Below are 25,054 nucleotides of genomic sequence, written 5' to 3'. Positions count from 1 at the left end.
AGCAATGGTTTGGAAAAGGCATTTGGTCATTGATGCACTTATTGAGTGATAAAATTATTTTATTATTTGAAGATTTAATTTAGTACGACCTGCAAATAAAAAATACAAAAATTAAAAAGGCTTTCATTCAAAATATTTGAATTACAGTATATCATTGTTTTTAATTATTTACTACTTCGTCTTTACTGCCTTTTCTCTGGAAAAAAACATACTCATAACTTGAAAGTTTCCATTCTCCCTAAGGCAAAGGAGTTAATTTAAGAAAAATGATGAAATTGACCACTTAAAACTATTTTTAGGATGTTGTTTTGCAATTGAAGACAACACTTGTTCGTTCTGTGATAGGGAAACAAAATAAACAGTTTATTTTAAGAATGTATGCAAAGTAAATCTCTGTGAGATGATGTACAATATTGGCTTTTGCCTGACACTCCAAACTTTGACTGATATTGATGGTGTTTTGGGGATGTTAAAAAAGGAAAAAAAAAACAGAAAAAATGTCGAAAACACAATACTAGATTCATTTTATATATCCACAAATGTAAGTTTGTAAAAACAAAACCGTCCTTCCATAAAAAATAATCTGCCATTTTCTCTCACATTTATATTGCATACAGGTCCGGGGACATACATAAAAAAAAAAAATCACAACACAATCATCATAATACAAAGTAATAACGATAATTAATAAAATAGATTATAGAGACCCAACAAATGATTCATAAAGTCACACATTTTAAAATTGTATAAAAGACAACTGTTCAAATGATGTATAAAGTAAATAATAATATGCTTCCTGAAGTGGTCCAGAAGATGTTTCAGATGTGAACCAGTAAATATGTATATCATATAAAGGTGCTAATCTATGGGATTATTAACAATAAGAAATACAAATATGTAGTACTTTCAGATTTCAAACTATGTAATCTATAAATGTACGAGCATATTAAAAAGACTCTTACACAAATAACAATGACACACGTTTTATATATATGTGCTGATGTTGTTAGAAAGTCAAAATTAAAGGGGAACATTATCACAATTTCAGAAGGGTTAAAACCAATAAAAATCAGTTCCCAGTGGCCTATTTTATTTTGAGAAGTTTTTTTCAAAATTTTACCCATCACCCAATATCCCGAAAAAAAGCTTCAAAGTGCCTCATTTTCACGATCGATATATCCACCAGTCCATTTTCCTGTGACCTCACTGCGTGATGCCAATACAAACAAACATGGCGGATAGAACAGAAGGATATAGCGGCATTAGCTCGGATTCAGACTCGGACTTCAGCGGTTTAAGCGATTCAACAGATTACACATGTATTGAAACGGATGGTTGGAGTGTGGAGGCAGATAGCGAAAACGAAATTGAAGAAGAAACTGAAGCTATTGAGCCAAATCACGACAGACGGCGGCAACGAGGACGGATTCAGCGATCGCCTTCTAACCAACGATTGCATCTTTTGACAACTTGTGCAACTTTAATCCGTCGATTGGTAAGTGTTTTTTTGGCATTAAATGTGGGTGGAGAGAAAGGCTGGATGCAAATATAGCTACAAATGAGGCATAATGTTGTGGGACATGCGTATTCTGTGTCTCCCTCCGCGGCGGGTCCAACCTGGGGGCCTGCTGACAGCGCATTCCAGACACGCTCCCCGCACTCATCAAGCGGACCGCGCCCACTCTCCGCCGCAGCCGGCCGCAGAACACACCTGTGACTGATGACGTGCAGCTGCTTAAGACACCAGTGGACCCAGGGATCCTTGCGGGAACTTAGTTCTCTACTGACGTTCAGTAAACTGTAATCCTGTAATATTCGATCCTGCTTTCCCTGTGATTTTCCCTCTCCATGTTCTCAGAGACTCTGCCATCCAGAGTACCATCAAAAATGGCCCAGTCAGTACAAGCTAGGGAGCATACATAACAGGATATCCACTCATCTCTGTGCCATCTCTGTCGTAGCATCGCTATCGTCGGTAAAGTGTGCGAGGGACTTTCGCATCTTTTGACCACTGGTTCAACTGGAGGGCTGTCATTTTCTCCGCGCGGACTGAGATGTGCGGCTCTGCGGCAAAAAAAGAGGCGGTGGAGTCTGCTTCTTTATCAACAGCAAATGGTGTACAGACGTGACGGTGATATCCCAACACTGCTCTCCTGCTCTGGAATATCTTTTCATTCACTGTAAGCCCTTTTACTCACCGCGTGAGATTGTTTCATTCATTCTGGTGGCTGCCTAGATACCGCCCAGCACGGACGTGCTTGACGCTCAGCGCACGCTTGCAGACCAGAACTTACACGTGGAACGGCCTTTTCTGGACTCTATTGTTATCGTGCTTGGTGACTTCAACAAGGGAAATCTGAGCCAGGTAATTACCCAGGTATAGGCAGTTTATTAAATGCCCGACCAGAGACGAGAACATTTTGGATCACTGTTACACCACAGTAAGCAAGGCATATCATGCAGTCCCACGTGCTTCCCTTGGACTATCAGATCACGTGATGGTGCACTTAATCCCTTCAAACAGGCATAGACTGAAAATGGCTAAACCTGTTATGAGGACCATTAAGTGTTTCACTGCTGAAGCTGTGGATGAGCTGCGTGCATGTTTGGAGACGACAGACTGGGAGGCAATTGGACCAGCCACAAACAATCTGGACGAGTATACGGACACTGTGACCTCATACATACAGTTCAATGAGGCGCGCATCATTCCAATGCGCACCAGGGCTTGTTATAACAACGACAAGCCCTGGTTCACACCCAAGCTCCGACGACTGCGCAAGAAAAAGGACACTGCGTGGAGGAGCGGGGACCGGAGTACCTACAGAGAAACGAAGTACCACTTCAACAGGGAAGTGCAGAAAGCTAAATCTGTGTACTCTAACCGTCTACAGGAACAGTTCCGCTCCAATGACTCTGCAGTTGTGTGGAGAAGATTAAGGGCCCTTACGAACTATAAACCCAAAGCCCCCCAGGCCCTGATTGACCAAACTCTCGCTCAAGACCTCAACACACATTACTGTTGTCACAAACGGCCTTCAGCTCATCAACGCTCTACTCTCCCCACCATATCTCCCCCCCCACCAACTCCACCACTACATTAAAGGACTTAAAGGTCATTAAAAAGCTCCAAGAACATCACAGGACCTCATGTAAAAAGGCCCTCTCCATCCGAGAGGAGGATGTACGTCGGCAGTTCTTGAAGCTAAACACGCGGAAGGCCCCCGGGCCTGATGGTGTCTCCCCCTCCACCTTGAGACACTGTGCGGATCAGCTGGCTCCTGTCTTCACTGACATTTTTAACACCTCTCTGGAGCTATGCCGTGTGCCGTCCTGTTTCCAGACCTCCACCATCGTCCCTGTCCCCAAGAAAGCTCGGATCACAGGACTTAATGACTACAGGCCGGTGGGTCTGTGGTCTGTGGTCATGAAGTCCTTTGAGCGTTTGGTCCTGCCCCACCTCAAGGACATCACCGCCCCCCTCCTGGACCCACTGCAGTACGCCTACAGAGCCAACAGGTCTGTGGATGATGCAGTGAACCTGGCCCTCCACTTCATCCTGGAGCATCTGCACTCCCCAGGAACCTACGCGAGGATCCTGTTTGTGGACTTCAGCTCTGCCTTCAACACCATCCTTCCTGGACTGCTACGAGACAAGCTCTACCAGCTCAGCGTACCCGACTCCCTCTGCAGGTGGATCAATGACTTCCTGACGGACAGAAGACAGCACGTGCGGCTGGGGAAGATCGTCTCGGACAGTCGAACCACGAACACTGGTACTCCTCAGGGCTGTGTACTTTCCCCCTGGCACTTCTCCCTGTAAATAAACTGCTGCACCTCCAGGTGAAGCTGCTCAAGTTTGCGGACGACACTACTCTCATCGGGCTCATCTCGGATGGCGACGAGTCCGCCTACAGGAAAGAGGTGGACCGGCTGGAGTCCTGGTGCAGCCTCAACAACCTGGAGCTGAACGCCCAGAAAACAGTGGAGATGATCATGGACTTAAGGAAAGTCACAGCCCCTCCATCCACCCTCACCCTGATTGACTCTCCCACCCCCGTCTCCATTGTGGACTCCATCCGTTTCCTGGGCACCACCATCACCCAGGACCTCAAGTGGGAGCCGACCATCAGGTCCCTCATCAAGAAGGCCCAGCAGAGGATGTACTTCCTGCGGCAACTGAAAAAACTGAAAGTGCCGACTGAAATGCTGGTGTTGTTCTACTCAGACATCATCAAGTCCATCCTCACCTCCTCCATCACCGTGTGGTTCCCTGGCGCCACAGTCCGGAACAAGCATCGATTGCAGCGCATGTTACATGCTGCTGAGAAGGTGATTGGCTGCAAACTTCCACCCCTCCAGGACCTGTTCTCTTCCAGGACCAGGAGGCGTGTGGGTCGGATCATAGCTGACTCTTCTCACCCTGGACACAAAATATTCTCTCCTCTTCCCTCAGGCAGGAGACTACGGTCCATCCAGACCCACACCTCCCGCCATCTAAACAGTTTTTTCCCGTCGGCCATCAGACACGTGAACAATAATAGGATCTGGTAGCTCAGTTACAGCTCATGTTATTCTATTCTGTGTTATACGTCTTTTATGTTGCACGATTGCGCCAAGTAAAATTCCTAGTTTGTGAACCCGTTCTCAAACAATGGCAATAAAAACTTTTCTGATTCCGGTGCGGTGCAACTTGAATCCATCGATTGGTATGTGTTTGTTTGGCATTAAGTGTGGGTGGAAGGAAAGGCTGTATGCAAATATAGCTACAAATGAGGCATAATGATGCAATATGTACATAAAGCTAGCCTAAATAGCATTTTAGCATTGATTAACATGCCGTGACCATTGATATGTCTGATTAGCACACTCCAAGTTAACTTGAATCAGTCCCTGTTCGTGTTGTTACACCCTCCGACAACACACCCACGAGGCATAATGTCTCCAAGATACGGAAAACAGCCGAAAAAACGGAAAATAACAGAGCTGATTTGAGTTGGTGTGTGTAATGTGTGAGAAAATGGCGGATTGCTTCCCATTGTAACGTCACAGGTGAAAGCTCATTGCTCCGACAGAGAACAATTGAAAGGCGTTTCAATCGCCAAATTCACCCTTTTAGAGTTCGGAAATCGGTTAAAAAAACATATGGTCTTTTTTTCTGCAACATCAAGGTACATATTGACGCTTACAAAGGTCTGGTGATAATGTTCCCCGTTAAAGTATTGACAGCTTATTTAAAATCCTGCAGTTTCAATTGCTGCTGCTGTTCTCACCAGCACACTTGTGTTTCTTACACTGCTTCTTAAAAGAGAAACTTTCACCACACACACTGCAACTCAACACTTGTGTCTTCGCATGTGTGTTCTAAGGGTTGATCGTTGACAAAAGCTTCTGTTGCAGATTGAACAGGAATGTAATTTTTCACCAGTGTGTGTTCTCATGTGTCTTTTCAAAGTCTGACTTTGTGTAAAACCTTTACTACAGATTGAACAGGAAAAAGGTTTTTCACCAGTGTGTGTTCTAATGTGTACTTTCAAATCATGACTGTGTGTAAAACCTTTACCACAGGTTAAACAGGAAAAAGGTTTTTCTCCAGTGTGTGTTCTCATGTGTCTTATCAAATGTTGACTGTGTGTAAAACTTTTACCACAGATTGAACATATAAAAGGTTTTTCTCCAGTGTGTATTCTCATGTGTCTTTTCAGATAACAAGGTAATTTAAAGGTTTTGTCACAGAGAGAACATTTGAAGTGAGTGTTGTCAGTGTGACATGTCTTATCATCTTTAGAGTCTTCATCATCAGTGTCAGGAGAGTGTGACGTTGTGTCCTCACTATCTGATAGTGGAGCTAAGAGCTTGTCTGCTTGTGATCCTCCACAGTGGTCTCCATCAGCTTCTGTTGTCATGTGTTGTGTTGAGCTGCTGCTTGGAGGCTCCGCCCCTCCCCTCTCCTCACCTTCACCTTTGACCTCATCATCTTCATTCTTCACAGGGACACCAGTCACTGGGAACTCCACCAGTCCTTCAAGATGATCTCCCTCTTGACTGATGCTGTGTTTCTCCTCTTCCTCTTTAATGTGGGGGGTCAGTGAGTTTTTCTCTTCCTTTTTACAGGGTAGGGTCTGTGTCAAAGAGGAAAAGGAGACGCCAGAAGGTTCGTGGCGCCTGGTCTTCCTCTTTGATGGATCCTCCTTCACCATCCCAAAGCTACACTCCTGTTTTTCAGGCAGTTGTTCTTCACAGACATCTGGAGGACACAAAATGACAAACATATTTGGGAAATGTCCAGATTCAGTTAGTAAGTTCACATTAACTTAAAAAAAAGTGATTATATGAATTGGCCAGAAAAGAAACACACTGTCTTTTACAACATTATTCACAGGAAAATAACACCATTTTTTCAAGGGATGGGCAATATGGCCTAAAATCTACAAACCCTGTTTCCATATGAATTGGGAAATTGTGTTAGATGTAAATATAAACGGAATACAATGATGTGCAAATCCTTTTCAACCCATATTCAGTTGAATATGCTACAAAGACAAGATGTTTGATGTTCAAACTCATAAACTTGTTTTTTTTTTGCAAATAGCAATTAACTTACAATTTCAAGGCTCCAACACGTGCCAAAGTAGTTGGGAAAGGGCATGTTCACCACTGTGTTATATCACCTTTTCTTTTAACAACAATCAATAAACATTTGAGAACGGACGAAACAAAATGTTGAAGCTTTGAAAGTGGAATTCTTTCCCATTTTTGTTTTATTTAGAGCTTCAGTAATTCAACAGTCCGGGGTCTCCGCTGTCGTATTTTACGCTTCATAATGTACCACACATTTTTGATGGGAGACAGGTGTGGACTGCAGGCGGGCCAGGAAAGTACCCGCATTTTTTTTTTACGAAGCCATGTGCTGAATGTGGCTTGGCATTGTCTTGCTGAATTAAGCAGGGGCGTCCATGAAAAATATGGCGCTTAGATTGATTGATGGATTGATACTTTTATTAGTAGATTGCACAGTTCAGTACATATTCCGTACATTTGACCACTAAATGGTAACACCCGAATAAGTTTTTCAACTTGTTTAAGTCGGGGTCCACGTTAATCAATTCATGGTACAAATACATACTATCAGCATAATACAGTCATCACACAAGTTAATCATCATAGTATGTACATTGAATTATTTACATTATTTACAATCCGGGGGGTGGGATGAGGAGCTTTGGTTGATATCAAAACTTCAGTCATCAATAATTGCATCAACAGAGAAATGTGGACATTGAAACAGTGTAGGTCTTATTTAGTAGGATATGTACAACCAGCAGAGAACATAGTGAGTTCAGATAGCATAAGAACAAGTATGTGCATTAGAAGTACATTTGAGTTGTTTATAATCCGGGGAGATGGGATGTGATTGGAGGAGGGTATTAGTAAAGTGTTGAAGTTGCCTGGAGGTGTTGTTTTAGAGTGGTTTTGAAGGACTATAGAGATGCACTTACTTTTATACCTGTTGGGATTGCATTCCACATTGATGTGGCATAGAAAGAGAATGAGTTAAGACCTTTGTTAGATCGGAATCTGGGTTTAACGTGGTTTGTGGAGCTCCCCCTGGTGTTGTGGTTATGGTGGTCATTTACGTTAAGGAAGTAGTTTGACATGTACTTCGGTATCAAGGAGGTGTAGCGGATTTTATAGACTAGGCTCAGTGCAAGTTGTTTTACTCTGTCCTCCACCCTGAGCCAGCCCACTTTGGAGAAGTAGGTTGGATTGAGGTGTGATCTGGGGTGGAGGTCTAAAAGTAACCGGACTAGCTTATTCTGGGATGTTTGGAGTCTAGATTTGAGGGTTTTGGAGGTGCTGGGGTACCAGGAGGTGCAAGCGTAATCGAAGAAGGGTTGAATGAGAGTTCTCGCTAGAATCCTCAAGGTGCTTTTGTTGACCAGAGAGGAGATTCTGTAGAGGAATCTCGTTCTTTGGTTGACCTTTTTGATCACCTTGGTTGCCATTTTATCACAGGAAAGATTAGCCTCTAGAATGGAACCTAGGTAGGTGATCTTATCCTTCCTCGCGATAACAATGTCACCCACTTTTATAGTGAAGTCACTGACCTTCTTAAGTTTGATATGGGACTCAAATAGGATGGATTGCGTTTTACCTAAGTGTATGGATAGCTTGTTGTCAGCGAGCCAGGTGCAAATATTGAGGAGTTCAGCACTGAGGATTTGTTCCACCTGTGACTTGTCCTTGCCGGATACCAGCAGGGCCGAGTCATCCGCATACAGGAACAATTCACAGTGGCATGCTGATGGCATGTCATTTACGTATATTAGGAACAGTAAAGGTCCTAGTACACTGCCTTGGGGGACTCCACATCTTACTGAGAGGGGAGGGGATATGGTGCCGTTCACCTCTACCACCTGTTTCCTCCCCTCCAAGTAAGATTGCATCCAGCTCGATGATGTTTCGTCGAATCCGATTGCTCGGAGCTTATCCAACAGTATAGCGTGGTTAACGGTGTCAAAGGCCTTCTGAATGTCCAGCATGACCATGCCGCAGTATTTGCCCGAGTCCACCCCATGTTTGATGTGGTCGGTTAGATAGAGAAGGCATGTGTCAGTGGAGTGGTTCGTTTTGAAGCCAGATTGGAATTTGTACATTAGTTTATTAGTAGCAAGGTATCTATCAACCTGTTCATAAACTATTTTCTCCATTACTTTCGAAATAGAACTGAGAATAGAAACAGGTCGGTAGTTACCAGGTTCTATATTGCTTCCTTTTTTATAAAGGGGGGTTACTCTTGCTATCTTGAAATCCTTGGGTACTTGGCCATGTTTGATTGAGAGGTTTATTATATGAGTGATTATTGGGGCAATGGTGGTGGCAGAGTCCATGAGGAATCTGGAGGGGATATTGTCAAGGCCGGTGGCCTTGTTTGGGGCGAGCGCGCTCAATTAATTAAGCACCTCGTTAGCTGTGACCATTTCTAATTTGAAATTGTTGTTGACTACTCCTAGCTTTCTGTAGAAGGCTTTAATGTGTTCTACACAAAAGCGACCAGAATGTTGGGATAGCTTGTTTACGAGAGTTGTGGCTATGCTGGTGAAAAAGGTGTTAAGTCTGCTTGCTACCTCTATTTTGTCTGTAATGAGGGCGTCACCCTCCTTGATGTTGATGTTGGTGAGTCTGGTTTTAAGTTTCTGGCTACATCCAGGAAGCTGGTTGTTGAGAATTTTCCAGAGCTCACGTGGCTTATTTGTGTTTTCCTCTATTTTGTCATTGATATAATTTTTTTTAAGGACTTAGTCAGGTTGTTTGTCTTATTTCTTAATTTATTGCATTGCTTTTTGAGCGATGAAATGAGTGATTTGAGGTTATTATTATTGGGTTGTTTATTTACTTCGGTTTTACACTTTTGGTATTCGAAATATTTTCTGTCCCTGTCTTTTATGGCAGCTAATAGGTCTGGATTGATCCATGGTTCGGAGCGGGCTTTGATCCTGACTGTTCTCATGGGAGCCATATTATTTAGTATAGCTAGGAACGCTGTTTTGAAGCGACCCCAAGCATCCTCAACCAGGTTGCTCGTGAGCACAGGGGACCAGTCCCACTCATATAATTTGAGGTTGAAATTATCACTGTTGTATTTTTTAAGGGATCTGGATTGAGCTGTTATGTGGCCATTGGCTTTAGGTTTACTTATTTTGCGCGTGCAGAAGGTTATATAGTGGTCGCTAAGACCACAGATCATGACCCCACTATTTTTAATATTATGCCGGTCCGATGTGAGGATGAGATCTATGGTTGACTGGGTGGAAACACACACCCATGTGGGGAGTGTTATTAACTGGGAAAGAGCATGCAGATCACAGAATTTGCTGTAAGATTTGAAGACAGGCGCATCTCTGCGTTGAATATCTGTGTTCAGATCTCCAGTTATAATAATCTTCATGTTTTCTACACCAGCCAAGCACTCCTCGAGGGCACCATAAAAATCACTCTGATTAGGGGGTCTGTATACAGTCCCTATTAGTACCGGCTTAGCGTTAGTGAATTTGATTTCTGCCCACACAGATTCAAGCGTATTGTGGTTGAGATCAGAGCGAGTTGTGTATTTAATATCCTGGTGAATTTACATACAAACACCACCACCATGTTCATTCCTGTCCTTTCTGATGACCGAGAAGTTTTCTATCTCTATCTCTGAATCAGAAACACTATCATCTAATTTAGTTTTGGAGAAACACAGGATTTTCACCTTATTGTTGTGGAACATTTCTCTGATTTGGTCGAGTTTATTTCCAGAGAGGCTGTTCACATTAAGATGGATGATGTGTAGCCCACCGGAACCAAAGAGAACATCAGAGTCCGTTGGAGAGAAGTACTGTCCAGAAGATGGAGGAGTGTTGGTTGTTATTGAGGTTTCTGTGGCAAGACTTGGGGGAGGAGGAGAGGGAGAGAGGCCCATTGTTCGTCGTCCAGGTGATGGTGGAGCGGCGTGGTTGAAGGGGGGAGGGGGGGGGGGGCAGGTAGGAGTGGTGGGGGTAGATGTGGTTTTCGCGGGTTTTGGTGGGGTTGAAAACAAAGACCATGGATCCACGAAGAGACCCCCGAAACCTGTGTAGGCCGTGGAGGGTCCAGGTGACGCGGCATTGACCCTCAAGGTTTCGGGAGAGGTTAGGAGGACCTCCGCGCTGCCGACTTTAATGGTGGCCAGGGAGTCGTCAGAAGCCGTTACGCCGTCCGCCGCTGAGCCGCTGTCCTCACCGGTGTCTGAGCAGTCTTCCTCCATCTCTGGGCCGCCAACCGCACCGATGTTCGGGGTGAAGTCCTCCGTCGTGCCGCCGACCGCTGGATCGCAGGTGAGCTCGTGTGGTGATGAACAAGTAGGAGCTGGCGTAGGTGGAGAGCTAATGTTTTTAGCATAGCTCCGACGAGGTCCAGCAGCTACGCTAGCTTCCTCGGCGTCGTTAGTAACAACATTGCTAGGCTACGCCAGGTGAGACAACAGTATCGGGTGGTTATTGGTCCAGGGTTTAGTTCAGTGTCTCCTGAGAGTAGAAGTAATAGTAAAATTGTAGCTTTTCGGTCTATCCTTCCAGTCAGGGGCTTGTTTCTTCTGTTCCGATCCGCTGTGAGGTGAGAGTGGATCACATTACCTCCGAAGCCCAGGTGCTTCGTCGATGAATTACCGAGAAGGTAAAATTCGCAGTGATTGTCCATTTCGCGTTCACGACTCTCATTTTCAAGAGGGTACTGTATCTGTGGTGGTTTCAAGTATAAATCCGTGATCCACAGTAGAAAAAAGAGAAAGTGTAGTATTATCCTAGTGCTTGATTGTATTCCCGAGCGGGAGCGAAAAAAAATGCGACTGCTCATCTTTTGTATTTGTTACCTTGCTACCTTGCTAGATGGCAGCATATGTTGTTCCAAACCTGTATGTACCTTTCAGCATTAATGGTGCCTTCACAGATGTGTAAGTTACCCATGCCTTGGGCACTAAGGCACCCCCATACCATCACAAATGCTGAATTTTGAACTTTGCGTTGAGAACAGTCTGGATGGTTCACTTTCCCTTTGGTCCGGATCACACGATGTTGAATATTTCTAAAAACAATTTGAAATGTGGACTCGTCAGACCACAGAAAACATTTTCACTTTGCATGAGTCCATCTTGGGTGATGTCGGGCCCAGAGAAGTCGGCAGAGCTTCTGAATGTTGTTGATAAATGGCTTTGGCTGTGCATAGTAGAGCTTTAACTTGCACTTACAGATGAAGCGACCAACTGTATTTAGTGACAGTGGTTTTCTGAAGTGTTCCTGAGCCCATGTGGTGATATCCTTTAGAGAATGATGTCGGTTTTTGATACAGTGCCGTCTGAGGAAGGTCACGGTTATTCAATGTTGTATTCCGGCCATGCCGCTTACGTGGAGTGATTTTTCCAGATTCTCTGAACCTTTTGATGATATCATGGACCATAGATGTTGAAATCCCTAAATGTCTTGCAATTGCACTTTATGAAACGTTATTCTTAAACTGTTTGACTATTTGCTCACGCAGTTGTGGACAAAGGGGTGTACCTCGCCCTATCCTTTCTTGTGAAAGACTGAGAATTTTCTGGGAAGCTGTTTTTATACCCAATCATGGCACCCACCTGTTCCCAATTAGCCTGAACACCTGTGGGATGTTCCAAATAAGTGTTTGATGAGCATTCCTCAACTTCATCAATATTCATTGCCACCTTTCCCAACTTATTTCTCACGTGTCGCTGGCATCAAATTCTAAAGTTAATGATTATTTGAAAAAAAAATGTTTATCAGTTTGAACATCAAATATGTTGTCTTTGTAGCATATTCAACTGATTATGGGTTGAAAATGATTTGCAAATCACTGTATTCCGTTTATTTCTTCATCTAACACATTTTCCCAACTCATATGGAAACAGGGTTTGTATATTGCGATTAATTCCCTGCTGCCTGAGTGCAGCTGGGATAGGCTCCAGGGCCCCCTGTGATTTTAATGTCAGTTACTGATGTATAAACTTGGAGAAAAGATTAGGTCGTTTACAGTGTAAATCTGAATTCTGTATTGTTGTCTCCGCTATGACGCTATCTTGTGGTCGAATTTGCTCACTGCAAGTGCTGTGGGTTGAAAGGGTATTTTCTTTAGTTTTGTGCCTTGAACCCAAAGTAAGGTTTCGTCATTGATCTCGCCAAGCAACATTTGTAAGTGTAACCGGGATTTCCACTGGATGTGAAACGGTGGCGCCACAGCGACAGACGTGTTCCGTTTTTTTGTTTTCAAGGTAATGTGTCAGTTTCCACCACCTGGCTTCTATATTTAGCGGTCGACACAACAAGGCGGTTCAATTGAGCTAAAATCTGCTCGTGTGGGACAGGAAGTCATGCATAAACACAAAATAAATGATCTAGTTTACTTTCAAAGTAAAAAAATCTGTTTAAGGCAGATGGTATTTTACACTTTAAAAGTCCTAATGGACATAAAGTCAACTTGTCGAAAGTGTTTCAAACTTAATTTCACCGCCTTGACACAAATGGACAAAAACATGCTGATTTTAAAAGGTCCAAAATTAAAGAATCATATAACAGGCAAATTCTGGGCAACTATATGGGGGCTTGTACTTCAGCATTGTATTAAAATGACTATTTCCCTCTCCAACACTAAAGTAAGTGTCGCTAACACTACTGCACACAGGAAAACGCGTGGAGGAGAATTGTAAGTAGCCGAAACAAAGATTGTGAATGAGTGACAAGAGGCTAGCTTTGTTCATGTAAGTCATGTGGAATTAACATGCACAGGTGCTGAGAGCGATGCACAGAGTGAGACCTCTTAGTCCAGTTTGAAATCCAGAAACCAAGAAGGAAACACTTGGACATAGCAATATATTGCATGAATATTTTTATGCCTCTGGACATCGTACTTAATGTTTTTTAATACCATTTAAGGCCTTAATTTAGGCAAAGTCCATTGAATGACTTTCAACGCTTTTTAATGATCCACAGAAACCCTGCTAAAGCTCTTAAATTTAAAGTATCAAAGAACAAAACAAGTGCTTATTGCATTTTAACAAAACAGAATAATAAGTGATTATTACATTTTAACAGAAGTGTAGATAGAAACACGTTACATTAAAAAGTTCCTAAATACAAATATTGTTCATGGAATTATTGAGACATTTCTAGAGTGTATTTACGATTTTTACGAGATTTTGATAGAATTTAATACATTCTAAAGCTGGCGTGGCTCGGTTGGTAGGGCGGCTGTGCCAGCAACTCAGCGGTTCCGGGTTTGATCCTAGACACTGCCCTTGTGTCCTTGTGCATGGTACTTACCCACCTGCTCACAGTGCCACCCACACTGGTTTAAATGTAACTTAGATCGTGGGTTTTACTATGTAAAGCGCTCTGAGTCACTAGAGAAAAGCACTAAATAAATATACTTCACTTCACTTAAAAAGGAACCACATTTTTTTTAATTGATTTTGCCTATCAAGAACACACGTTTTTTTTCTTTTTTATGCATTCTAAATAGTAAATAAATGCAATCAAAAGTTTGCTTACAATAGAGGCTATTAGAGTCGCACTATTCTGCCTACAAAGAACTTAAAAAGCATCCAAAAACCTCCATTAAGGTTTATGTACATGCAGTAGGTATATATTATACATTTTCTAAAATACGTAATATTTACGTATTTTTGCTAATAAGCGCAGTAATTTAAAAAAAAACCGCATCACAATGTTCGCTTTTTTTTGTACAACATAACTGAATATTACACACTGTAGACTTCCTGAGAGCCATACAATATAATAAAACATCACTTACCGTACAAGGTCTGCTGTCACTATGACGCAGACTGATAGAATATTGTTATATTCCCATGTAGATGAAGAATGACTCATAAACGTCGCACGGAAAAGGGGAGTGAGGCCAAGCGTCTTTTTGTGTTGTTCGCTATTGCTGCGTCTAAATTGGCTGTCCAAGGGTACCAAATTGACAAGAGTATGTCGTCATCCTTCTACTATGTAGGTTACAGACATGATTCATGATCTGGAATAATTTTTCACCAGCACCGAGGCGAGAAAGGAGCTCACCAGCCAGTGATGTCAACATAGACACACAAACTGTAAATAGTTTGTCTGCGTTAGCACTTATAATAACAATATCACTAATACTTGGTTGGTATTCAAGCCACGAAATACAAATGGAGTATTATTGGAGCTTTTATAATGGTTATAGAGAACATTCGCCTTATTGCAAGTGGACTTGTATTTACATTTACAAGTTAAAATGTCATTTAAAAAAAATATATACATCGTCACATCTTTTACGATGATTGTGAACGATAGAAAAATTCCCCAAAAAGTGCAGTTCCCCTCTAAATTCAAATGATTAGATTTAAGACTTTAAGTCTATGAGCATGAAGTGATGAAGCCTACTTGGATGAGAGGACAAAGGTCTTCTAAGACAAAGTGAAGAGTCCAGTTGTGATTGATTGAATGCCGTGAGAATAAAATGATATGTGGATGTTGTGCTTACTTGGACTATGATGAAGCTGTGAGGACTCAGGTAGTTTGTCTTCATGCTCTTCAGTCTTCACAGAGACAACAGTCAGTGGAAACTTGCTGAGATCAGCCTCCTCCTGCCCTAGAAGACACTCTTCCTCCTGAGTGATCCACACTTCCTCCTCTTCCTCTTTAATGTGGAGTGGCTGCTGGACGTCTGTTGGGTAAATAAGTAAATAAGATGAAGAGAGAACAGAAATAGTTTTGGACTGACATTGTCAACAAAATGACATTATTTGTGTTCTTTTGTGTGTTGTGTCAAACTGTGAAGCAAAACAACCAATAAAAATGGGAAATACCTCCTTTTGTCCTAACATTTATTCAAAAGTGGTACAGTGAGTACAAAAACAGACTTGGAAATTTGATGGGGGGCAATTTGAAAAGTTTATAAGTACGAGGCAGCATTGATTGAGGCATTCTTAACTTTACACTCACTGATGTAAAGTGTGTAAATATTTTATTGTGTATATGGTCTATGACACCTAAACTTTATCTCTAAACTTAACCATAATCTTTCAATGACAGAGTCATTACTATAAGTTCAATATCGTGGAAATTTTAAAAAAATAGTTCCAAAATCACTTAAAAAAACATTCACGGTATGTTTTTGTCATCATGCAAAATACTTTCTTGTGGTCATTTTATTGGCTCGGCCAAATTTAAACTTTTACCAAAACATGTTTTAGTATGTGCTGTTTTATGGAATATCTCCATCAACAATTCTTTTTTTAGGAATTGGAGACCATCTACGACACGTTGAAGGAAAGTTAGTCACCTGTATGCTTTGTATAATAAATCAAGTGTTGACTACTTTGGTTATTGAAAATACATTTTTACTTTCACTTATTGATGCATGTAAGTCAGAATCAGGAAGTAAAATAACATCTTAAATTAGATTTGATTACAGCATAACATGTATTTGGTGAGTGTGTGAGTTTTGTGTTAACATGTTGATACAGGTTTACATCTTCTTGGGGACTGGAACACAGATATGTCCCGAAAGAATGCACCCATTTTTAAAACCTTCACAAAGCTGTGCCACCAACATTGCCTCACTTAGCTCATTAAGGGTGAGTGAGTCCTTTTAAACCTTCATAGAACCCGTTATTACTTTTTACCAGTCTAAGATCACCACAAGTGGAACTACTGTATGCGGCTTAAGTGATCATTCCATCATTTACTGTACCCTTAAAAAACATAGAACCAAGGCTGATGGCCACAAAACAAGCAAGGCCTAGACTAGCAAGGCTTTCAATGACAAACTGGTAAATTAAGACTCGCTCTGTACTTGCAAGTACACAGGTTTTTGGGTCAATTCCTAAACTCAGAAAAGTACATAACTTCACAGTCAAAGTGGTTGACAATATTATAACAAACAAAAATTAGATTACCTATCTTGGCTGCATCATAGAGACTAATCTCTCCAGTGAAAAAATGACTAGTAAGGTAGTCAAATAATCAACTGACGAATTCTGTTCTTACTAGTGTTGTCCCGATACCAATATTTTGGTACCGGGACCCGTACCAAAATGTATTTCGATACTTTTCTAAATAAAAGTAACTACAAAAAACTGCACATTTGGCTTTATTCAAACAAAAAAATCTTAGGGTACATTAAACATATGTTTCTTATTGCAAGTTTGTCCTTAAATAAAGTAGTGAACATACTGGACAACTTGTCTTTTAGTAGTAAGTAAGCAAACAAAGGCTCCTAATAAAGTTTGCTGATATATGCAGTAACATATTGTGTCATTTATATTCTATTGTTTTGTCAAAAGTATTAAGGACAAGGGGTAAAAAATTGATTATTAATCTACTTGTTTATTTACTGTAAATATCTGCTTATTTTCTGTTTCAATATGTCCTATCTACACTTCTGAAAAAAATTGATAATCACTTATTCTTCTGTTCTTTGATACTTTACATTAGTTTTGGATGATACCACACATTTAGGCATCAATCCGATACCAAGTAGTTACAGGATCATACATTAGTCATATTCAAAGTCATTAGATTAGATTAGATTAGATAGTACTTTATTTATTCCGTCAGGAGAGTTCCTTCAGGAAAATTACAATTTTCAGCACAATCCCATTCAAGATCAGACAAATATTACAGGGAGACAGAACAGGATTGCTGACGGGTCTGCCGGCTTCCAGCGCCCCTTACAAAAAAGATGACATACAGGTAAACAAGTGAGGGGGGAGAAAAGAATAGTAGATTAAAATACAATTTAAAAAATCGGTCTTAGCCTGGGCCCTGGAGTGGGGGTGCAGACTGAGGCCAAGGGAAAAAAAACAACAACTCATAGCCATAGTACACATCCCTCTTACATGTGTGTAAGAGGGAAACATCAAACATCAAAGAACACAGAGGACATTAAGGCAGCAGATACAACCAGACACTTCTACATACAGCTATGAATAAAAAGTAAAATAAACAAATACACTGTGGTGTATATGTTTTATGTTGTGTCCAGGGACATATTTTCTGAGTTTATAAACATAATATACTTTTTTTTTAAAATGAAAGATGATGTGACGCCAAAATATGTTGATGAAATCATAGAGCTAGTACTTTTTAGAGGCGGTATAGTAACGAATAATATTCATTAGTATCGCGGTACTATACTAATACCAGTATACCGTACAACCCCAGTTCTTACATAGTAGGATCACGCCGCTGGTGGGTAGAAATACACTTAAGACTCTAACACAAGCACTCATTTAACCCCACTTTGACGACAGAGTTCATGTTTGGTAACGTAACACAAGCACTCATTTAACCCCACTTTGACAACAGAGTTCATGTTTGGTGACGTGACACCTTAAAAGCCCTGAAAAACAAACTCCAGACAGCGCAAAACAAAATGATCGGGCTTCTACTCAACCGTCCATTTCGGGCTCACCTTTCCGCCAACCATTTCCATAACTTGGGGAGGCTCTTGGTGGCCGACAGAGTACATCTTCTTGCAGTTGGTCTGGTGTACAAGACACACCATACCACTAAAATACCAATATACCTGTCTCGATACTTCCAAAAATATTCACCATTATAATACCAGAGGTAGTTGTACAAATCACAATCAACCCTGATCACACTACAAAAAAGGTTCTAATTAGTTTGCCTGCTAGACCACCAAAATGTGGATCTTCCTATCAATAGCCATAAAGGAATGTAAATCCCTTACTTTCTTCAAAGCTGCTTTAGAAATACATTTTAGCTTGTAACTTGGAATAGAAAAAAAACTTTTACTTTTTTTTTTAATTGTATTTTCTAGCAGTATTTGTGTGCTTTAAATGCTACTTTCTACATAGTACTGTGTTATGTGTGAGCTACACAAATATTTAATCTAAAAACCATTTCAGACTTTCTTGCAGCAGTGAATGTGTACCGTGATAAAAGTGTACCCTTTCCTATGCAAACTTCTCATAACTCCTTCAATCAATCAATCACACATTGTTACAAACTGAGAGGAACATCAACCTCAAACTGTTTCGTTTTCATGAAGAATCTAAATCAAAGCATTGCATCATTCCCACAGGACAAATCATCTTCTTATTGAAGAAAGGTGTTAATAATGAAATATAAAGTTAGTAAAGATTTGAGAATAAGAAGTAAACAAACCTGTTCTGTGTAACACAATTTGATGTTTCTTGAAAACAGCGTCCGGTAGTTGATGTTGTCGCTCCTTCTCCTCTTTTGTTGGACAAAGTTCCTCCTCATACTTTGCAATCGTTCTTTCGCACATTTTCACACAATCACAACACTTTACACTCACATTTGATCTCTACTTAGCGATGTGTTGATAACGTCTGCGCCTCTGTGTTAGCAGCTAACAAGCTAAGCTAACTAGCACAAGACGCGATAAAGTGCGCTCAGACTAATGTATCCGGATACTAACAATGACTAACAATGTTTCATCTACTACACGACATATATGCGTACATGTATGCACTAAATACAAATAGAGAAACAATAATGGCCAGTGGCCACGTTTAGGCCTTCTCTGTCAAACGCCATTTTGCTTTTTACTCCTTCGTCTTCTTTGGATTTCCAGCAGACTAGTAGAGCATCTTAGGCCTCCACAGCTTCTTAACGGGACTTCTTCGTCCTGTCCTATGGTCCATACTACATTCTACATTCTGGACCACTTCCAAGTTGGCTTAGTCGTTCGTCTTTTTTTGTTTGTTCAACGGCGGTTAGGATACGTGGAGGGCACTAGGACCGCTCTTTGTGGCCGCAGGAAGAGCAGCAGAAAGTTTCCCTGGAGAAAGAAATAGGTGAGTGACTAAACTTTGTATTGGATTTTTATTATAATTGACACACACACACATATATACGTATATATATATATACATATATATATATATATATATATATATATATATATATATATATATATATATATATATATATATATATATATATATGTATATATATATATATATTTTTTTTTTTTTTCACCACAGACTGTGCTTCTAACATACTCCTAATACGTTTTTCCTATTGTTCTTTTTTTCTTTATTATCAATCAGAAGTGTCACCAGGACGTCCCCTGGCCCTCACACTCCATGAAGCACATTTACGGGCATTGACTTTCGTCTTATATGGACATTCACATGGACATTGTTAACATCCATATTATCAACCTTTCTGTTTGGTCCTTGTGTGCCAGCTGTTTAATGGCAAATGTTTTTGAAGAAACAGCACATTTTGTGTTTTGCACATTTTACATTAATCAGGATTTATTTTAATTAAGTATGACGTTTCGAGCAGGCGCTGTTTTTCACACTGCTGTGGCGGTGTGTGCGGACCTTTCTTTCTTTCTTATTCTTGTAAGTGTTCCTTTTTTGATCCAGCACCCAACCCAATTCTTTTTTTTATTTTTTCCCCCCTATGTTTTGCACATTTTGAAAAAATACATGTTTGGTTGAAGAACAGAATTTTCTTGTGATTATTAAGTGCAACAATTGTCTAGTGGAGGTGTAAAGTTATTTTTTCTAAGCATTTTGACATTTTTAAAGCATTTTCTAAGCATTTTTTCAGGCCCGGACTGAAATAGGGGAAACCCATATTTTATAAGCGACACCAAAAATGTTCCAACTGCCCGCGAGATGTCCCTTATTTCAAAGTCTGGGTGTTGGCAACCCTAATGGTTTGAAAAAGGCATTTGGTCTCTGATGCACTTATTGAGTGATAAAAGAACTATAATATTTTAAGATTTCATCAAGTACGACCTGCAATTACACGAAAATATTTATAAAAAATTAAAGGTCTTCGTTCAAAATATGCAGTATATGTTTTTCAGAACTCTTTTCTAAACTTTCTGGGCTTTTGGTGGATTGATACAATATTACAGATTTGAAACTCTGAAATTAGACAATTATTTACTATTTCTTATTTGCTGTATTTTCTCTGGAACAAAACAAACAAACAAAAAACAAAACTTGAAAGTTTCCTTTCTCCCAAAGGCAAAATAGTTCATTAAAAAAACAAAACAAAACAACATAATTAACCCCTAAAATAATTGTATGGTGTTGTTTTGCAATTTAAGACAACACTTGTTTGTTCTGTGATAGGGAAACAAAATAAACAGTTTAATTTATGAACGTATGCAAAGTAAAAATCTGTGGGATGATGTACAATATTGGCTTTTGCCTGACACTCTAAACTTGTTTTCTGAAATTGATGTTTTGGGGATGTTAAAAAAGAAAAGAAATGTAAGCATTTTTTAAAACACAATAATGTTAATTTTTGTTTCATCCACAAATGTAAGTTTGTAAAAACCAAAACCATCCTTCCACAAACAATTCAGCCATTTTCTCTCACTTTTATATTGCATGAAGGTCTCAGGACATACATATAAAACAATCAAAACATAATCATCATATTAGAAAAGAGAGTACTAAAGATAATTTATCAAATGGATTATAGAGACCCAACAAATGATTCATAAAGTCACACAATTTAAAATTATATAAAAGACAACTGTTCAAATGATATATAAAGTAAATAATAATATGCTTCATTAAGTGGTCCAAATGTTTCAGATGTGAACCAGTACATATGTGTGTAACGGTGCTAATCTATGGGATCAATTACAAGTATTCAATATTTCAAACACCTATAAAAATAGAATAGAATAAGTCTAAAATTGTCTGATGAATATATACTGTATATACACATAAAATGTTTACTGTATGTAAAATATGACTTGTACTGTTTACTCTCACCTTTTCAGATTGTTCTGTTCCATTTTTAATAAAAGTACACAATGTTGCATATTAATGCATGTAATGGTTTGAAAAAAACAGTGTATAAATAAAAAAGCATGTTAACAAGATTGTTATACAAACAACAATGTCACACATGTTGTATGTGCTGATGTGGTTTGAAAGTCAAAATTAAAGTCTTGACAGTTTATTTCAAATCCTGCAGTTTCATTTGCTGCTGCTGTTCTCACCAGCACACTTGTGTTTCTTACACTGGTACTTGGAAGAGAATCTTTCACCACACACACTGCAACTCAACACTTTCTCCCCTGGGTGTGTTCTCATGTGTCTAACAAGGTTGGATCGTTCACAAAAGCTTCTGTTGCAGATTGAACAGGAATGGGATTTTTCACCAGTGTGTGTTCTCTTGTGTTTTTTTTAAATTTGACTTTCTTTAAAAGCTTTACCACAGGTTGAACAGGAAAAAGGTTTTTCATCACTGTGTGTTCTCATGTGTACTTTAAAATTGTTACTTTGTACAAACCTTTTACTACAGATTAAACATATAAAATATCTTTCTCCAGTGTGTGACATTGTGTGTTTTTTCAAACTCTGACTGTGTAAAACCTTTACCACATATTGAAAAGATAGAAGCTTTTCTGCAGTGTGTGTTCTCATGTGTAATTTCAAATTATGACTAAGTACAGAACCTTTACCACATACTGAGCAAGAAAAAGGTTTTTCTTCAGTGTGTTTTCTCATGTGTCTTTTCAGATAACAAGGTAATTTAAAGGTTTTGTCACAGTGAGAACATGTGAAGTGAGTGTTGTCAGTGTGACATGTCTTATCATCTTTAGAGTCTTCATCATCAGTGTCAGGAGAGTGTGACGTTGTGTCCTCACTATCTGATAGTGGAGCTAAGAGCTTGTCTGCTTGTGATCCTCCACAGTGGTCTCCATCAGCTTCTGTTGTCATGTGTTGTGTTGAGCTGCTGCTTGGAGGCTCCCCCCCTCCCCTCTCCTCACTTTCACCTTTGACCTCATCATCTTCACTCTTCACAGGGACACCAGTCACTGGGAACTCCTCCAACAATTTAGGCTGACTGATGCGGTGTTTCTCCTCTTCCTCTTTAATGTGGGGCGTCAATGAGTCTTCCTCTTACTTTTTACAGGGAAGGGTCTGTGTCAAAGAGGAAAAGGAGACACCAGAGGGTCCGTGGCACCTGGTCTTCCTGTTTGATGGATCCTCCTTTACCATCCTGAGGCTACACTCATGTTTTTCAGGCAGAAGTTGTTCCTCACAGACGTCTGCAGGACACAAAATGACAAACATGCTTGAGAAATTTCCAGATTCAGTCAGTAAGTTCACATGAAGTTAAAAAAACAAGTTATTATATGAATTGGCCTGAAAACAAACACACTGCTCTTTACAACATTATTCACAGGAAAATAAAACCACTTTTTATGAGGGGTGGGCAATATGGCTTAAAATCTATTTTGCGCTAAATTCCCTTCGACTTGAGTGCAGTTGGGATAGGCTCCAGCGCCCCCTGTGGTTTTAATGTCAGTTAAGGAGAAAATATTATGTTGTTTACAGTGTACATCTGTATTCTTGTCTCTGCCATGGCGTCATCTTGTGGTCGATTTTGCTCACTGCGAGTGCTGTGAGTTGAAAGTGTATTTCTTTTGCTTTGGGCCTTCACCTCAAATTATGTTTTTTTTCTTTTATCTTAAGTGTAACCGGGATTTCCACAGGATGTGCAATAGTGGCGTCACAGCAACAGACTCGTTCGGTTTTTTGTTTTCAAGTCAATGTGTCAGTTTCCCCACCTGGCTTCTATATTTAGTGGTCGCCAAAACAACGTGGTTCAATTGAGCAAAAATCTGCTTGTGAGGGACAGGAAGTCATGCATAAATGCAAAATAAATGATCCAGTTTACTTTCAAAGTACAATATTCTGTTTAAGGATGATGGTATACTACACTTTGAAAAGTCCTAATGGACATGAAGTCAACTTGTCAAAGGGTTTTCACACCTAATTTCACCTCCTTGACACAAATCGACGAAGAGATGCTGTTTCTAAAAGGCCCAAAATAAAAGAATCATATAACGGGTATATCCCCCGGCAGCTAAATGGGGGCCTGTATCAATTACCAGCTGATACGAGGACTTTGAATAAAAATTTTGTGTACATAAAAAGTGAGCACTCTATTAAAATGAGTAGTTCCATCTCAACATGAAAGCAAGTGTCGCCAACACTACTGCACACAGGAAAAGGTGTGGTGGAGAATTGCAAGTAGCCGAAACAAAGATTGTGAATGACTGACAAGAGTCTTACTTTGTTCATAGAACGTATTTTTCAGATTATAAAGGTGCACTTGGAATTATTTCATTTTCTCAAAAATTGACAGTGCGCCTTATAAGCCGAGGAATCGTTTCAGCTCTGTATAATATCATTATAAGGTCGATACAGGGGTTTGATCAACATTTTGTATTATATATATTCTGTTGAGTTTGTTATTGTTTACAAACTCAGGAAATAAGGTAGACTTTAAGGGCATGAACCAAATGATTTATATCAGAGCCATATTTAAATATTCAATCGATATTCTAACACCACCATCCTGTGTTTTTGTCTGATTATGTCAGCCAACAAATATTTAATCATTGAATGATCTTAAAAAATGTAAATATCAGTATCCACATTGGTAAGACCGATACTTGGTACTGGATTGATACCTACATTTGTAGTATCACCCAAAACTAGAGTATCAAACAACAAAACAAGTGTTTATTACATTTTAACAAAACATAGGAATAAGTGATTATTACATTTTAACAGAAGTGTAGATAGAAACACGATACATTAAAAAGTTCCGAAATAAAAATATTGTTAATGGAATTATTGAGACATTTCAAAGATGTATTTACGATTTTTACAAGATTCTGAGATTTTACATTGTAAGGCTGGCGTGGCTCAGTTGGTAGGGCGGCTGTGCCAGCAACTCAGCGGTTCCAGGTTTGATCCTAGACACTGCCCGTGTGTCCTTGGACAACCTACTTTACCCATGTGCTACCAGTGCCAGCCACACTGCTAAATGTAACTTAGATAATGGATTTCACTATGTAAAGTGCTCTGAGTCACTAGAGAAAAGTGCTAAATAAATATACTTTACTTCACTTAAAAGGGAACAGCATTTTTTAAATTGATTTTGCCTATCAAGAACACATATTTTTCTTTTTTATGCATTTTAAATTGTAAATAAATACGAAATAAAATCTGCTTACAATAGAGGCTACTAGAGTCACACTATTCTGCCTACAAAGAACTTAAAAAGCATCCAAACACCTCCATTAAGGTTTATATACATGCAGTAGGTATATATGTCATTAGTAACAGGTTCATTTAAAAATATATGTAATATTTACGTATATTTGCTCATTAGAGCAGTAATTTCAAAAACGTCTCACAACGTTCGCTTTTTATTTTGAACAAGATCTCTGAATATTAAACACTGCAGACTTCATGAGAGCCAACAAACATAATAAAAACATCACATACAGTACAAGGTCTTCTGTCACTATGACAGATTGATAGAATCTAGTTATAATTCCCGTTTAGATGAAGAATGACTCAATCGTCGCACGGAAAAGGAAGGTGAAGTTAAGCGTCTTGTTGTGTCGTTCGCCATTGTCAGGTCTAAATTGGCTGTCAAATGGTACCAGCTTGTCAGAGTACGTCGTCATCCTTCTACTATCC

At 39.8% G+C, this 25,054-nt stretch overlaps 2 protein-coding genes across 4 annotated transcripts in view; one reads left to right on the top strand and one right to left on the bottom strand.

The window, feature by feature from the left end:
* LOC133545578 (gastrula zinc finger protein XlCGF57.1-like) overlaps positions 1–19,346 on the bottom strand; it is a 51,536-nt gene extending 32,190 nt beyond the window's left edge. The window contains exons 1-3 of one of the 2 annotated variants that reach the window (XM_061891302.1): positions 18,708–19,345; positions 15,055–15,237; positions 508–6,247 (exon numbers count right to left, since the gene is read on the bottom strand). In XM_061891302.1, coding sequence (XP_061747286.1) covers positions 5,337–6,247; positions 15,055–15,237; positions 18,708–18,831 — 1,218 coding nt within the window. In that variant the 5' untranslated portion in view covers positions 18,832–19,345 and the 3' untranslated portion in view covers positions 508–5,336. Of the gene's footprint in view, positions 1–507; positions 6,248–15,054; positions 15,238–18,707 lie in introns of those variants that run through there. The other variant, XM_061891300.1, reaches the window with a different exon arrangement.
* Positions 1–25,054, top strand: part of LOC133545576 (zinc finger protein 391-like) — a 212,369-nt gene that overhangs the window by 124,462 nt on the left and 62,853 nt on the right. The window lies entirely within an intron of this gene.

This window comes from Nerophis ophidion, linkage group LG28 (assembly GCF_033978795.1).
Source record: "Nerophis ophidion isolate RoL-2023_Sa linkage group LG28, RoL_Noph_v1.0, whole genome shotgun sequence".
Lineage (NCBI taxonomy): Eukaryota > Metazoa > Chordata > Actinopteri > Syngnathiformes > Syngnathidae > Nerophis > Nerophis ophidion.
Note: the sequence above shows the minus strand (reverse complement) of the source record. Positions and strands in the feature narration are given on the sequence as shown.